This window comes from Colossoma macropomum, unplaced genomic scaffold, assembly GCF_904425465.1.
Source record: "Colossoma macropomum unplaced genomic scaffold, Colossoma_macropomum, whole genome shotgun sequence".
Classification (NCBI taxonomy): Eukaryota; Metazoa; Chordata; class Actinopteri; order Characiformes; family Serrasalmidae; genus Colossoma; species Colossoma macropomum.
The window spans coordinates 2,801,167-2,815,245 of record NW_023494789.1 but is presented as its reverse complement, the minus strand read 5'-3'; the positions used below and the strand labels follow the sequence as shown (position 1 = coordinate 2,815,245).

At 38.8% G+C, this 14,079-nt stretch overlaps 1 protein-coding gene across 1 annotated transcript; it reads left to right on the top strand.

The window, feature by feature from the left end:
• The first annotated feature begins 360 nt into the window (after positions 1 to 360).
• zgc:109982 (uncharacterized protein LOC553564 homolog) lies at positions 361 to 11,788 on the top strand. The gene is made up of 6 exons (XM_036569478.1): positions 361 to 457; positions 3,875 to 4,036; positions 6,096 to 6,275; positions 7,231 to 7,324; positions 9,424 to 9,607; positions 11,555 to 11,788. Exons 1-6 carry the CDS (start codon positions 361 to 363, stop codon positions 11,786 to 11,788), a joined length of 951 nt encoding a protein of 316 aa, XP_036425371.1.
• Positions 11,789 to 14,079: the final 2,291 nt, after the last annotated feature.

Below are 14,079 nucleotides of genomic sequence, written 5' to 3'. Positions count from 1 at the left end.
TGTAATCCAGACGAATCTGATGACTTTTATGGGGGTTGAATACTTTAGCGAGGCTCTGTATATCATATCCATGAGAGTAATTGATGACCTCCTACTTATGCATATTACAAAGCCCACCATAAGAGACACCCCACCTATTTATCAGTCTTATTTTATTAGAGTGGCTAAGCCTGCGGCCCATGTCTGCTCCACGTGAACAGAGCGAGGACTAATCGTGTAGTAATGCACGCACATGGGTCATTCTGCTGAGTCTATGCACAGTGGATTACTGCATGTGTCTGAGCAACGTCTCCAGCTCTCGTTCCCTCTGCCTCATTCTTCCTCTCCTTCCTCAGGAAAAACATCTCCAGGACCACCGCCATGAGCCAGAAAGTCGTCCTCATCACCGGCTGCTCGTCCGGCATCGGACTGGCCATCGCCGTCCTTCTGGCCAAAGACGAGAAGAAGAGGTTTATGGGTAAGGCTGCTGATTAGGAGCAGAGGAACACCCTGGATGGTTTCATCTACACTGAAAACAAAACAAATTTAATGTACCTGATTCAAATGTGTGCATGAATGAAATATATTACATCACCAACTGTTGCTAAAAGTTAGTTACCAAAAACCAAGATGTGTTGATGTAAAATATTTAATGTGGGAATGATGTTCGCATTTAAAACATGTCAATGCACTGTGTTTCCTGGGGTTTTCACTGCTCTGCACTTTTGAGTGTTTTCTTGCTCTTCAGTTAACCTTGAACCCTAGAATTATTGTTCAATTATTATTAGACTATTAGACTTATTATTCAGAAACTATTACACATTAGCAACTGATGTCTGGGTCCACATACAGACCTGCGCAAATTAAGGGCTTGACTAACTGATTCGTTGAGTTTTGAGAGTTGGAGCAGAAGAAACACCAGGCTACTTCAGGACCACTTGCTTGCATGAAACATCTAAACCCTCTATTGCATGGTGTTGTTTACTAAAAAGCAGTGATATAAAATCTGTGTTTTCCTATTTAATTGTGGAAAAATGGTCTTTTACTTAAAAGGACAAATACTTTATGACATCGCATGACCAGGAATTCTTATAATGATGTTGTTATTACCATGTATTCCAAATACAAATTGAAAATGTATTCATTTACAATATTTGTGAATATTGGGTTGTAGAAGTTGGATTTGTTTGGTCTTGTTTTCAAAAAAAAGGATGTTTTTAGAGAAAAATTTGATTTTATGGTATACCCCAATTAAAACAATAATATATTCTTTTTCCAATATTTGCATTATTTAAGCATTTTCAAATAACAAAAACAAATTAAATATTAAATATTTTATATTAAATATTTATGTGAAGTTATTTTTAAAGGCTGTAAATTTGCATCTGTCAAAAACGGAAGTGCTGCAACTCAATTTGCAATTATGTTTGTTTTTTCACTTCCCCCTTAAGGGAGAATTCCACCAATATTTCATAATTCTCGCATAATAAACGGTTAAGATGTAAACAAAGTTGTTCTGAGTGGTTTGGTGTGAAACGCTCTGTTCTAGATAAACTTACCAAGTCAGAATTGTTCACAGTGGGGGTGATAGGAACCAAAGAGTTTAATGCTTCTAAAAGCTCCCTCACAGAAAATTATTACTTGCAATAGTTATGAAAATGAATATGCTGCCCGTTGCCTGAAACTGTGTTTTACGATAGTTCTAAAATGCTTTTTTTTAAATCCTTCATGCACTCTGTTGTTAGAGAAATCATCCATAAAAGAAAACTTATTTTTCAGGTTTACCACTATTGTACCATCATCAAAAGTACATATAAAAATTCAATATACATTTTGGATAGTAAATGAAATGGCTTTGTTTTTGTTTTGTAGACAAGCTGGTACATTTCTCTACAATACATTATTTTACATCAAACCACTCTGAATGCTTTTGTTTACATCTACACCACTGATCTACGCAGAGGATTTGAAAAATCGGTGGAATTCATTTTTAAACAAAAAGAGATTTTATGCAGCTTACTTAATAAGGTGAAAGGAAAACCTCTCTGATGTTTAATGCAAGCGGCCTCAGGAGTGGAAACCACTGATCACAGCAAATTTGTAGATTGTAAATTTATTGTAAAATTTACATTCTTGGCATTTTTACAGTGTTTCTGATGTTATTGTGGAAACTGCTGTTGGAAATCGGTCCAGCTACTCACTAGCCACGTTTACATGCAGCCTGATAATCCGTTAATAATCCGACTAATAGCTCAATCGGAATAGAATACGTCCATGTAAACACCTCAATCGGAATAGACTAGTCCGATTGAGGCCATTCGGAATACAATTTCTATCCGATTGAACGAGGTGGGTAAACTTCTAAATAATCCGTTAAATAGAAGAATAATAGCCATGTAAACGCCTGAATCCGATTACGTTCCAATCGGAACGTGTAAGTATGTTCTGCGCATGTGCGTCGCGTCATGGCGAAAGTTTATACCGTTCAACATGGCGGAGCAGAAACGGGTCTGCAGAGGAGACGAAGTTTATGCTCTGAGCTTTAAAAGACGGCGGTGGGACGGACGTCCAGCTTATGAGTCTCAGAACACGACGTCTTCCTCCCGCCGCTTCCTTTATAAGCACATGTGAAGCACGTTTTCCTGAGTCTGACATCATTTTAAAGCAATTAAAACACAAGCGCGCCAACTGGAAACTCATTTCACGCGGACTGGACCTCACGTGATGTTCGCTGTCATGGTAACGTTTACTCTAAACGCTACTCCACGCATGCGCGTCATTTTGCATCGGATTACTTGTAGTGAGCATGTAAACGAAGATTTTCCATCAAATTAGCCACGTTTACATGCAGCCTGATAATCCGTTAATAATCCGACTAATAGGTCAATCGGAATAGAATACGTCCATGTAAACACCTCAATCGGAATAGTCTAATCCGATTGAGGCCATTCGGAATACAATTTCTATCCGATTAAACGAGGTGGGTAAACTTCTAAATAATCCGTTAAATAGAAGAATAATAGCCATGTAAACGCCTGAATCCGATTACATTCCAATCGGAACGTGTAAGTATGTTCTGCGCATGTGCGTCGCGTCACGGCGAAAGTTTACACCGCTCAACATGGCGGAGCAGAAACTGGTCTGGACCTCACGTGATGTTCGCTGTCATGGTAACGTTTACTCTAAGCGCTACTCCACGCATGCGCGTCATTTTGCATCGGATTACTTGTAGTGAGCATGTAAACGAAGATTTTCCATCCGATTGTTGAATAGAGTGCATATAAACACCTCAGTCTAAATCTGTAATCGGATTGTATTCAATCGGATTGGCAAAAATCTTTGCATGTAAACACAGCCACTGTCTGCTATACTGCTGTACAAAGACAAAATGCAGTAACTGCATTTATGGTCAACCCCTTGAATAAGCATGGGTCCAAAATTTGATTACACACTATAACCTAATAATAATTCCACTCGTTTGCACTGAAGTCCCTGCAGTCACTGAATAATAAAACTGTAAAAAGCCTGGGATTAAAACAGTTTTAATGAACATTGTAATGAACATTTTTGGTCCAGTTATGCCGTGAATGATAGAAAATAGGAAGAAAACTGCAACATCCAAACCACAGTAGCACTGTGAGGCTGTTTTTCTCAGTTTCACTGTTGCTCTTTGGCTTTGTGGGACAGTACACTGAAAAACGTGATGCACTGAATTTGCTTGATGTACATGATTTCCACATGAATGACATATAATACAATAACACACAGTTTACTTACTTTTGGCAGTAGCTGTGAATCATTGTACACTGAATGCACGACATGTTTTAGTGTATGGTGGATCTGTAGAGGTTACGCAGACATACAGCCCGTCTAACACGTTTGTTGTGAACACCAGTCTACGCCACCATGAGAAACCTGGCTAAACAGGAGCCTCTAGTGGAGGCAGCGGGACGCACTCTGGGCCAGACCCTGGAGATCAGACAGCTGGACGTGTGTGATGAGAAATCAATCAAAGACTGTGTGGACGGCCTACCTGACCGCAGAGTGGACATCCTCAGTAAGAATTTACTCATCTATTTATTAAACCATAGTGTATGTAGTATATAAATATGAATGTATATTTGAATATATATGTGTATGTTTTGGTAATTTCATTTATAGTAGTCACCTACTATTTATAGTAGTCATCTGCTGTCTCATGTTGCCTGTGTTATGTTTTACAATGTTTCTACAGCTCTCAAACTTGCGTATAAGAATTTTGCAAGAATTATATGGTGTCCAGCTCTTTATAGCTAAAAAATAAGGACAATTAAACTTTAAAAAAGAACTTGCGTATAATCACATGCTGCAAAATCACCACAAGTTGATTCATCTCTTAATAGGATTCACTTAAACTGCTTAAACTGCATGGGCCTGTATGTCACTCTCTTAACATTACTTTTAATTTCACAGCAGTTAAAGAATAATTAATATACTTAGTGAATAACGTCTTAAAATTAAAGGCGAATTCCACAGATTTTTCAAAATTTCTGTGTAATTCAGTTTTTGAGATGTAAGCAAAGTCATTCAGAGAGGCCTGATGTAAAATGGACTGTAGAGAAACTTACTAAATCAGATTTCTTTACAGTGGTGGTCAAAGGAACCAGAGTTCACAGTGTTTACAATGTTTACTATCTAAAATCACCTGTGAACCTACATGTGTCTTTTTATATGTAATACTGATGATGGTAGAACAGTGGTAAATCTGATAAATACTAATAAATGGAATAAAAAAACAAAAACTTCCCTCTATTGCATGACGTTGCCTCTAGGCAACAAACCCATTTTCCTCACTTTACATTAACATTATATATATTTAACGACAATGACAGGGTTAATAATAAAGGGAAAAGTACGAGTAAGTCAACAAAAAGCATGTGTCTGGCCATTTTTAAACCTTTTAAACACTTGGACACTTTTAAACCTCTTTATTAACATTTCAGTATCATTTTTTTGTTGTGAGAATTTGCAGAAGTATGTTTGTTGCCTAGAAGCAACATTGTAGGGCAGTGGAATGGATTCAGCCAGTCACAAGCCAGGTCTCACCACTTCAGGGAACACGGCTCTGTATCATTTCTCCCCATTGACGCACAACGTTGCCTCAGGGCAACAAACCCCAAACACATTATTATTTAAAAATGTTTTTGAATTTAATAATCAGGTCGATTTTATGCAAGAAAAGTGAATCGAATATTTTTTTACTTGCTCTCATAATGCGTGCAGTAGAGGGTTAAGTCAAACTCTTACGTCAGAGCTTTTTAAATTGTTTAATCAACCTCTCTGGCATCAGGCTTTGTATTTCGGCGCTGTCTAACGAAAAGCAAGTATCTCCAAAATAGTAAGTTTACAGGAGAGGGCAAAAACGTTCTTTACTTTCAATGTAAGTTAATGGAAAAAGTTTTTATTCTAAGCAATTTTGGACCATTTCTATTGGTCCAATCATCATTAAATTTTCACACAATGTAAAGGACGGCTGCTGAGCTCAAATGATGCAGAAAAGTAAAAATCGCAAAAAATGGAGATACATGTTTTTCATTGGACAGCGACAATTTGCAACCATTTCATTTAATAACTTCCTGTGAGTGAGCTCTCAGAGGCATTAAACTCTGACGTCTGGTTCCTATCACTGAACAATTGAACAATGTACAGTGAACAATTGTGCCTTGGTAAGTTTCTTTAGAACAGCGCATTCTACTTCAAACTACTCTGAATGCCTTTGTTTACAACAGAACCATTTGACTACACTATAAATTTAGGATAATTGGTGGAATTCCCCTTTAATAACTTAATAATAAGCCTGCAGTTTATTAACTGGATAACAGGAGTTGGGTGATTCTACTAGACAGTCACAAATCTCTGGAAATCTCTAAAAGGAATCCCCCTGCTGTGTGTCAGTCTCTGGCACAATGAATAAGGCATGAATACATGTGTCAGCTGGGACTCTGAGGAAGACTAACACGATTACTGAATAAAACAATTACATTTAAAGAATTAACTGTGTTTGTTGTACTGTAAGTGGGTTGAAGTCGCCCTTCAAAGAGTCTCCCTGTTGTAGAGTCTCTCGCTCGCTCTCTCAGTCAGTAATGCAGGATTGGGCTTGGTCGGCCCCATCGAGTGCCAGACCATCGAGCAGATGAAGACCATCATGGACACAAATTTCTTCGGTCTTGTGCGCCTCCTGAAGGAGATCCTGCCAGACATGAAGAGACGGAAGAGTGGCCATATCGTGGTTATCAGCAGTGTAATGGGGATTCAAGGTGGGGGCTAAATAACCAGCACCATAATGACATATTATGTCATGTATGTTCACCATGTTTGATTAATATTCATACTTTAGTTTATCAGCATGGTCCAAATCCCTCTTCAGGCTGTGTTTTGGCGATTTTAATCCAGTATGAATCTGCAGTGTGTAGTTTTACAGTCTGACAGTAATAATTGTGGAGTGATTTTAATCCAGTATGAATCTGCAGTGTGTGTAGTTTTACAGTCTGACAGTAATAATTGTGGAGTGATTTTAATCCAGTATGAATCTGCAGTGTGTGTAGTTTTACAGTAATAATTGTGGAGTGATTTTAATCCAGTATGAATCTGCAGCGTGTGTAGTTTTACAGTCTACAGTAATAATTGTGGAGCGATTTTAATCCAGTATGAATCTGCAGTGTGTAGTTTTACAGTCTGACGGTAATAATTGTGGAGTGATTTTAATCCAGTATGAATCTGCAGTGTGTGTAGTTTTACAGTCTGACAGTAATAATTGTGGAGTGATTTTAATCCAGTATGAATCTGCAGTGTGTGTAGTTTTACAGTCTGACAGTAGAAATTGTGGAGTGTTATTGTTATTGTTATGAGTTATGCTCTGTGCTGATGTGGACATCCAGGCTATGACCTTTCAAATCTATGAAAATTTGTGGAAACTACACAGATACCTTATCCTGTGATAAATATTTAATCAAATTCTGACTAATTCATTACAGAATCTCTCCAGTAAAACAGATCCACTTTGAGTGCTTATTTGGATTCCCAATCTAGTCCTTAGAATAAGGACAGTGCTTAAACCACTCATGAAACCACTAAATAAGAAGTCTCCACGACCAAATGTGGTGACGTACCGTAGCCTGGACAGCACTCTTTCGACACATGCATGGAAAAGGAACACCTGTATCTCTGAGATGTTTTGCAAAAACTAATCTTGAAGTTGTAACTTCATCACAGGTATATTGTTCAACGACATCTACGCTGCTTCTAAGTTTGCCGTCGAGGGGTTCTGTGAAAGTCTGGCAGTGCAAGCTCTGAGATTCAAACTGAAGTGAGTTATGTCATATAATATATATCTTTGCTTGATTTTGTTTTTATGGTCATGCTGGAGAACTAATGCAAAACATATGGTTAACAGAGCTAAATGACTCCCAGCAATACTGTGTTTGAATGGCCCTAATAGTAATAGTGCCCACACTATTATTTACCTTGAAGTGTACATATTTGTTTTCTTAGCTTGTCATATTTGAGGATGGAAAAGGCCTCTGCGTGTTTCTAACCCGGCATGAGAGGTCATTCAGACTGTGCATGCAAACACACACCTGGGTCACACACACTTGTATGTGGAACATCTGTGGACTTCAATGGCAATATCCTACCAGCGCTGCTCCACATTATATAACCACAGCTGAGTGCTGGCTGGAGCAGCCACGACTTGCTTTCATTTACAGAGGATTCTTGGGTTTTATCTTCAGGCTTGGCTCATGGATTTAAGCATACTTGCAGATTTATGACACATTTCCTCACAAATAGATACAACCCCATCTCCAAAAAAGTTGGGACGCTGTGCAAAATGTAAATAAAAGCAAAATGCAATGATGTGCAAATCATTTAACCTTATATTTCAATGAAAATAGTACAAACACATCACATCAAATGTGGAAACTGGGAAAGTTTATTGTTTTTTGAAAAATATATGCTCATTTTGAATTTAATGCCAACAACACGTTCCAAAAAAGTTGGGACAATAAAGGGCTGGTAAAGTTGTCTAATGCTTAAGAAAACACCTGGTGGTTGATTGGCAACAGGTCAGTAACATGACTGGGTATAAAAACATCTCAGAGAGGCGGAGTCTCTCAGAAGTAAAGATGAGGAGGGGTTCACCACTCTGTGAAAGACTGCACGATCAAATAGCGCAACAATTCAAGAATAACATTTCTCAACGTAAAACAGCAAAGAACTTCTGCTTTTCATCATCTACGGTACATAATAACATTAAAAGAGTCAGAGAATCTGAAGAAATCTCTGTATGTAAGGGACAAGGCCAAAAACCAGTATTTGCTGGCCGTGATCTTTGGGCCCTCAGACAGCACTGCATTAAAAACAGACATGATTCTGTAGTGGAAAATCACTGCATGGCCTCAGAAACACTTCTGAAAAACACTGTCTGTGAACACAGTTCATCACTGCATCCAGAAATGCAAGTTAAAACTCTAAAACGCAAAGAAGAAACCAAATATAAACAGGATCCAGAAATGCTGCCACCTTCTCTGGGCCTGAGCTCATTTAAAATGGACTGAGGCGAAGTGGAAAAGTGTCCTGTGGTCTGATGAATCGAGATTTGAAATTCTTTTTGGAAATCATGGACACTGTGTCCTCCGGGCTAAAGACCACTCAGCTTGTTATCAGTGCACAGTTCAAAAGCCAGTATTCATGATGGTATAGGGGGCATTAGTGCACATGGCATGGGTGACCTGCACATCTGTGAAGGCACCATTAATGCTGAACGATATATACTAGTTTTGGCAGCATAGGCTGCCATCCAGACCACGTCTTTTTCAGGGAAAGCTTTGCTTATTTCAGCAAGATAATGTCAAACCACATTCTGCATGTATTACAAGTCCAAATCTGTCACCCATTAAAAACTTGTGGAGGGTTATGAAATCGAAAATACAGCAAATGAGCCTCCGAACTGTTGGGCAGCTTAAATCCTACCTCAAACGAGAATGAGAAAACATTTCATTTTCAGAACTACAGCAGTGTCACCTCAGTTCCCAAACACTTACAGAGTGTTGTTAAAAGAAGAGGTGATGAAACACAGTGGTAAACAGGCCCCCGTCCCAACTTTTTTGGAATGTGTTGTTCGCATCAAATCCAAAATGGGCATATATTTTTCACAAAACAATAAAATTTCTCAGTTTCAACATTTGATATGTTGTCTTTGTAGTTGGAGCCCCAACTTTTTTGGAAATGGGGTTGTATAAAGAGTCTCACTCGAATTGCATTTCTCTCGGTAGAAATGAACCACCCAGGACTGCAGAGTAAATGAAAATACTGATGTGTTCCATTCCACATAAGGCCAAGTTAGTTTGCCTGTCTGACTAAGATTTTCTATGTACTGCTTTTAATTCTTTCTATTTTCTTTTAAAGCATAAGTCTCATCGAACCAGGACCAGTCGTCACAGAGTTTGAGCGTAAAGTGTACGAAGAGGGCATGAAGACTGACCTCTCGAAAGCAGACCAAGTGACTGCAGACATATTCATCAACATCTACATGAGGCACTGGATCCAGATATTTGAAAGCCTCGGGCAGTCGCCAGAGGTCATTGCAGAGGTACAGACAAATAGTAAAGACACAAATGCGCTCCTTAGTGGTTGTTGCTGGTTGGATAGACTTTACGGAACATTGATAAAAGTCCCATTTAGCCTAGTATTGCGAAAGTGCATACTGTTAGGATAGACCCGGTGTAGTTCAGCATGGTGGCTGAGCTAATGTTGGCTTGGTTGCCAGTTTTCGTTGTTTTAAACCTGCCTAATTTCAGTTAGCAGCACAGTCAGACTCAGAACTATGTAGCAATTCTAAACAAGGTCTATTACAGTTTCTTTTTAGGTTGAATGGGATTTTTGCTACTGTTCATTTTCAACACTTGTGTGGTGTTGATGTGTTTGTTACTCAGTGGTCTCGTGGACCCACCGTATTATTGTTTTTTAAATCAATACAGCCATAACAATTTATATAAAAATACCAGATGTTTAAAATATCACAAGTGTCCAGCGTAGGGTTCACCTTTAGCAGCTGTAGCCAGTCAGCAGCCTGTCCATGTTGTCCACCCTCACACACACACACACACTAACAGCAGGCCATGTAGGAGGAGAACAGAGTGAAGGACACAGCACCTCCACACTTTTACTCCCCGCGGGTTCACTCAACACCACATGTGTAATATAAATGTGTGGGGGGTGAACAGAGTGAAGACACTGAAAATGGGTTATTTTATATGTTCTTTATAGAAAATGAGCAAAGACCAAGAATCTGAGGTTGAAATTATAATAAATCGTATCATATTTTATTCTGGTAAACATTGAAAACGGGTCCCACAGACCTGAACACCACACAAGTGTTAAAAAGGCTGCTTCTTCAAGTGTTCTTTAGTAAAAGGAATGGTTCTATTTAGAACCATGAGTTCTAAAACCATTTCATGCTTTAACAAAATGGTGAAATGGTTCTTCAGACCAATGGAAAATGTGCTTTATATGGTCCTTCATAGAACCTTTTTGAGAATGGCTCTATGTAGCACCAAACAGTGTTCTTCTATTGTGACAAACTTGACACTGTAACACGAAAAGAATGCTGTCTGGTGCTACATAGAACCATATACAACACATTCTCCATCAATCTGAAGAACCACTTTACCATGCAAAGAACCATTTAAGCATGAAATGGTTCTATATAGAACTCATGGTTCTAAATAGAACCATTCTCTTTACCACAGAACCCTTGAAGAACCTTGTTCTATAAAGTGTTCTTACCTTGTTCTATAAAGTGTTCTATAAAGCCTGCCCAGGGGCAGTTTTTGCACTCGGTAAAAGCAGACAGCTGCTTAGGGCCCCAGTGGGCCACGAACCCCATGAGAACGCAAATTAGATATGCTGTATGTGTTGATGTTAAATAATCTAATCTGAAATATACATACATTTTAAACATGGCTGTTATTTGCAATTGTAGAGATTATTTTCAGCACCACCCCCTATAAATTATTATAATTAATTATTTGATGTTGTTACTGGATAACTGCATTAGATAGACTGGTATGAAAAAGGTACTAAACCAATTTATTTGATAATTACATTAAATTCATAATTCTGACATGCTGTATCTACTTTTATGTTGTGAATTGAATCACAAAGGCAGATTTAACCAACCTCTAAATTAGAATAATAGCTAAATTACAATGATGCCTGCACAGTGCGCAGCATTCATGTTGCTCTATTTTTGCTTTTAATAATCTACACATTAGTTTTAGCTGATTTTATATAGCTTATATTACATAACAAGCCACATTGTCTGGTAGGTGGAGCAAAACTACTCATCAGATGTCAATATATAAAGAGAAAAAAAAAGATTTTTGGGTCAGATTTAAGGATAAATGGTAAATATGAGAGGGGCATTAATTTCTAATATGTGGTCAGTAATTTGAGCCCCTTGTGTAGAGTACATATTTCCTCAGCCTGTCATTGAATCCCAACTGTCTGATTAATAATCGCACCTTTCCGTCACCAGCATACGCTCAAAATCATCACGATGGACAACCCACCCTTCCGCCATCAGACCAACACTCTGTACACTCCATTGACCACCCTGAAGTACGCTGACCCCACCGGTGACCTGCCCATTGACACCTTCTACAAGGCTGTGTTTGAGCACGATAAGGTCTTCAGTGCCAGCCTCAACTTCCTCAAGCTCCTTCGCTGGAGAAGCCGCAAGAGCTTCAGTCTAGACAAAGACAAGTCTTAATGTCTTCATGGCTACGCCTGAAATCCACAAAGACCGACTGCTCTTTCTCCACGAATCGTATTCCTCCTTTATCCTTAGCACGCAACACGTATAAGTCACAAATGATAGCTTTCATATTTGTAATCTGACATTATCCACTGTATGTATTTCTACTTGGCTTGTGTGGAACTGTGATAAAGGCTTATTACAACCAAGTGGCTGCATTTGTGCTTTTCTTGAATGGCAAATGTAACTGGACCGATCGATGCTGGGTTAATGTCTATGTTGTATTATATCTTACATGACAGCTTCAGACATGGGCTCTAACAGACCCCCTCACAGTCTGCATTTAAGCCTTCTGAGGTATTCACAGACGTTACAGCGTTAAAGTAAAATGCTGTCCTACGGATTCTAACCGTACAGAAGATAACTGCATTATACCTGCTGCTTTGCGGGTGTGCATAAGTGTAAGAAAAAATTATATGTGCATAAAATACACATAAAAGTATATTAAGACAGCAAATAGTGAATAATATATTTACAGATAGGCTATAAACAATTTGGATATTTAACTGAATGAAATATAGAATATATGAAAATACATTTTTAATGACATGCAAATACGTTTCCAGCAGAGAAGGTTTGATGTAGAATATAGGGTTTACCTAGTCAACATCATATTATTTTAGCAACAGCTGTCATCAGAATGGTTGGTTTACTCCCTCACTTAACCCCTATCAGCACCTCCAAGTCTGAGTCCATGGTCCTAGCCCGGAAAAGGATGGTTTGCCCACTCCAGGTAAGGGGAAAGGACTTGCCCCTCTGTTTATCAGTCCGTCTACATCCCGACCCTCACCTATGGTAATGAGAGGCGATTTTTCGAAAACCCTATTCAATCTGGCCATAGAGAAATGGAGCTTAGACCCAGAGTTCCCAATATGGGCTGGAGTCGAGTTCTCTGAATATGGGCATAACACGGACAACAGAATGACGCACGACTACAGTGGTCTAGTCTACTTCCCTTGTTTTCGAGTGTCACTCTAATCCCATGGAACTGAGTTACAGGGTAGTGGTTGAAATCTTCCCACTGAAATGGGACCCTCAAATAAAAAGAGCATCACTTCCATAACAGCTACTAGCGCTGCTCTATAGGCGACCCTGCCAGTCTGCAGTGACAGCAGAGGAGGGTAAAGTTCAGCTCCTCACTGCTGGGCTTTAGTTACATTTAGGGCATCATATGCCTTCAAAGAGAGGGGCAATTATTTATTATCACCCACCCCTAATTCTTCAGTGATATGAAGCTGAAGTCAGATATTCACCAGATTCTTGTATGAATTTTCTCGTTCCACCTTAAATGGAGCAGCAGTTACATTCTGGTCCTTCAGGTGTCAGAACAGCTGGACTATTTAAGGTGGAACGGGAAAATTAGCTAGCTAGCTACAGAGACATTAGCATGCTATTAATGATTTTTTATCTTTGTTATGAAGAAAAGGACCATAATACACTGAAACGACATTAAACTAAGATAATACAGTGGTTATCGTAAATTTTAATGGAGAAAATTCTCACATTTGTGGGTTTCTTTAGTCTCTTGTTCTCCATCTTGCCGGTTTTTCATTTTTTCTCATAACTCTCTGTTTGGAGTCTCTGAAAAACCTTTGTTTGGAGGGTCCAACACTTCACCCTACCCCTCTATCTCAACAAGAATTGGGATACCCTACCCCTAGACGTGAGCACGCAAAACCTGGAAATAAGTGTCTTTTCTTTAATTTTAGACAGTAGAAGGATGTATTTCACTAAAAAAGCAAAGTAAACTCACCTGTATGTTTAATTTATTCTACAGCAAACGGGTTTTGGGCAGCAGAACGCTAACATAACTGCTACTGAGTGCTGATTGGTTGGTGAGCGGAGCAGCTCATTGGCTGTTTGCGCTCACTGACATCATGAATATACATAAGGCGCCATTTATACTCCTATAATTTGAGTTGAAAAGCTCTTAAAAATATAACAGCGGTGTTAAAATGTTTTATGCTGCTCTGTGTTCAGGATATGATTGTACTCTTTTACATTAAAAATGTTTCAGCATTTATACACTATGATTTTGCTCAAAAGCTCCATATTAACCCATTCATTTTGGACTCGCTCAGGAGCGCCCTCTAGCGTTTGAGAAACCCGGAAGATGTTACAGAGTGGTAATTCTTCTCTCTACAAGTTCCCTCCTTTAAGTCGACCACAAACATAAGCACACTTAGTAGATGACTTTAAAATTGGTGTGCTACACGGGGTCGATTTGAGAGACAAACCGAAGACTA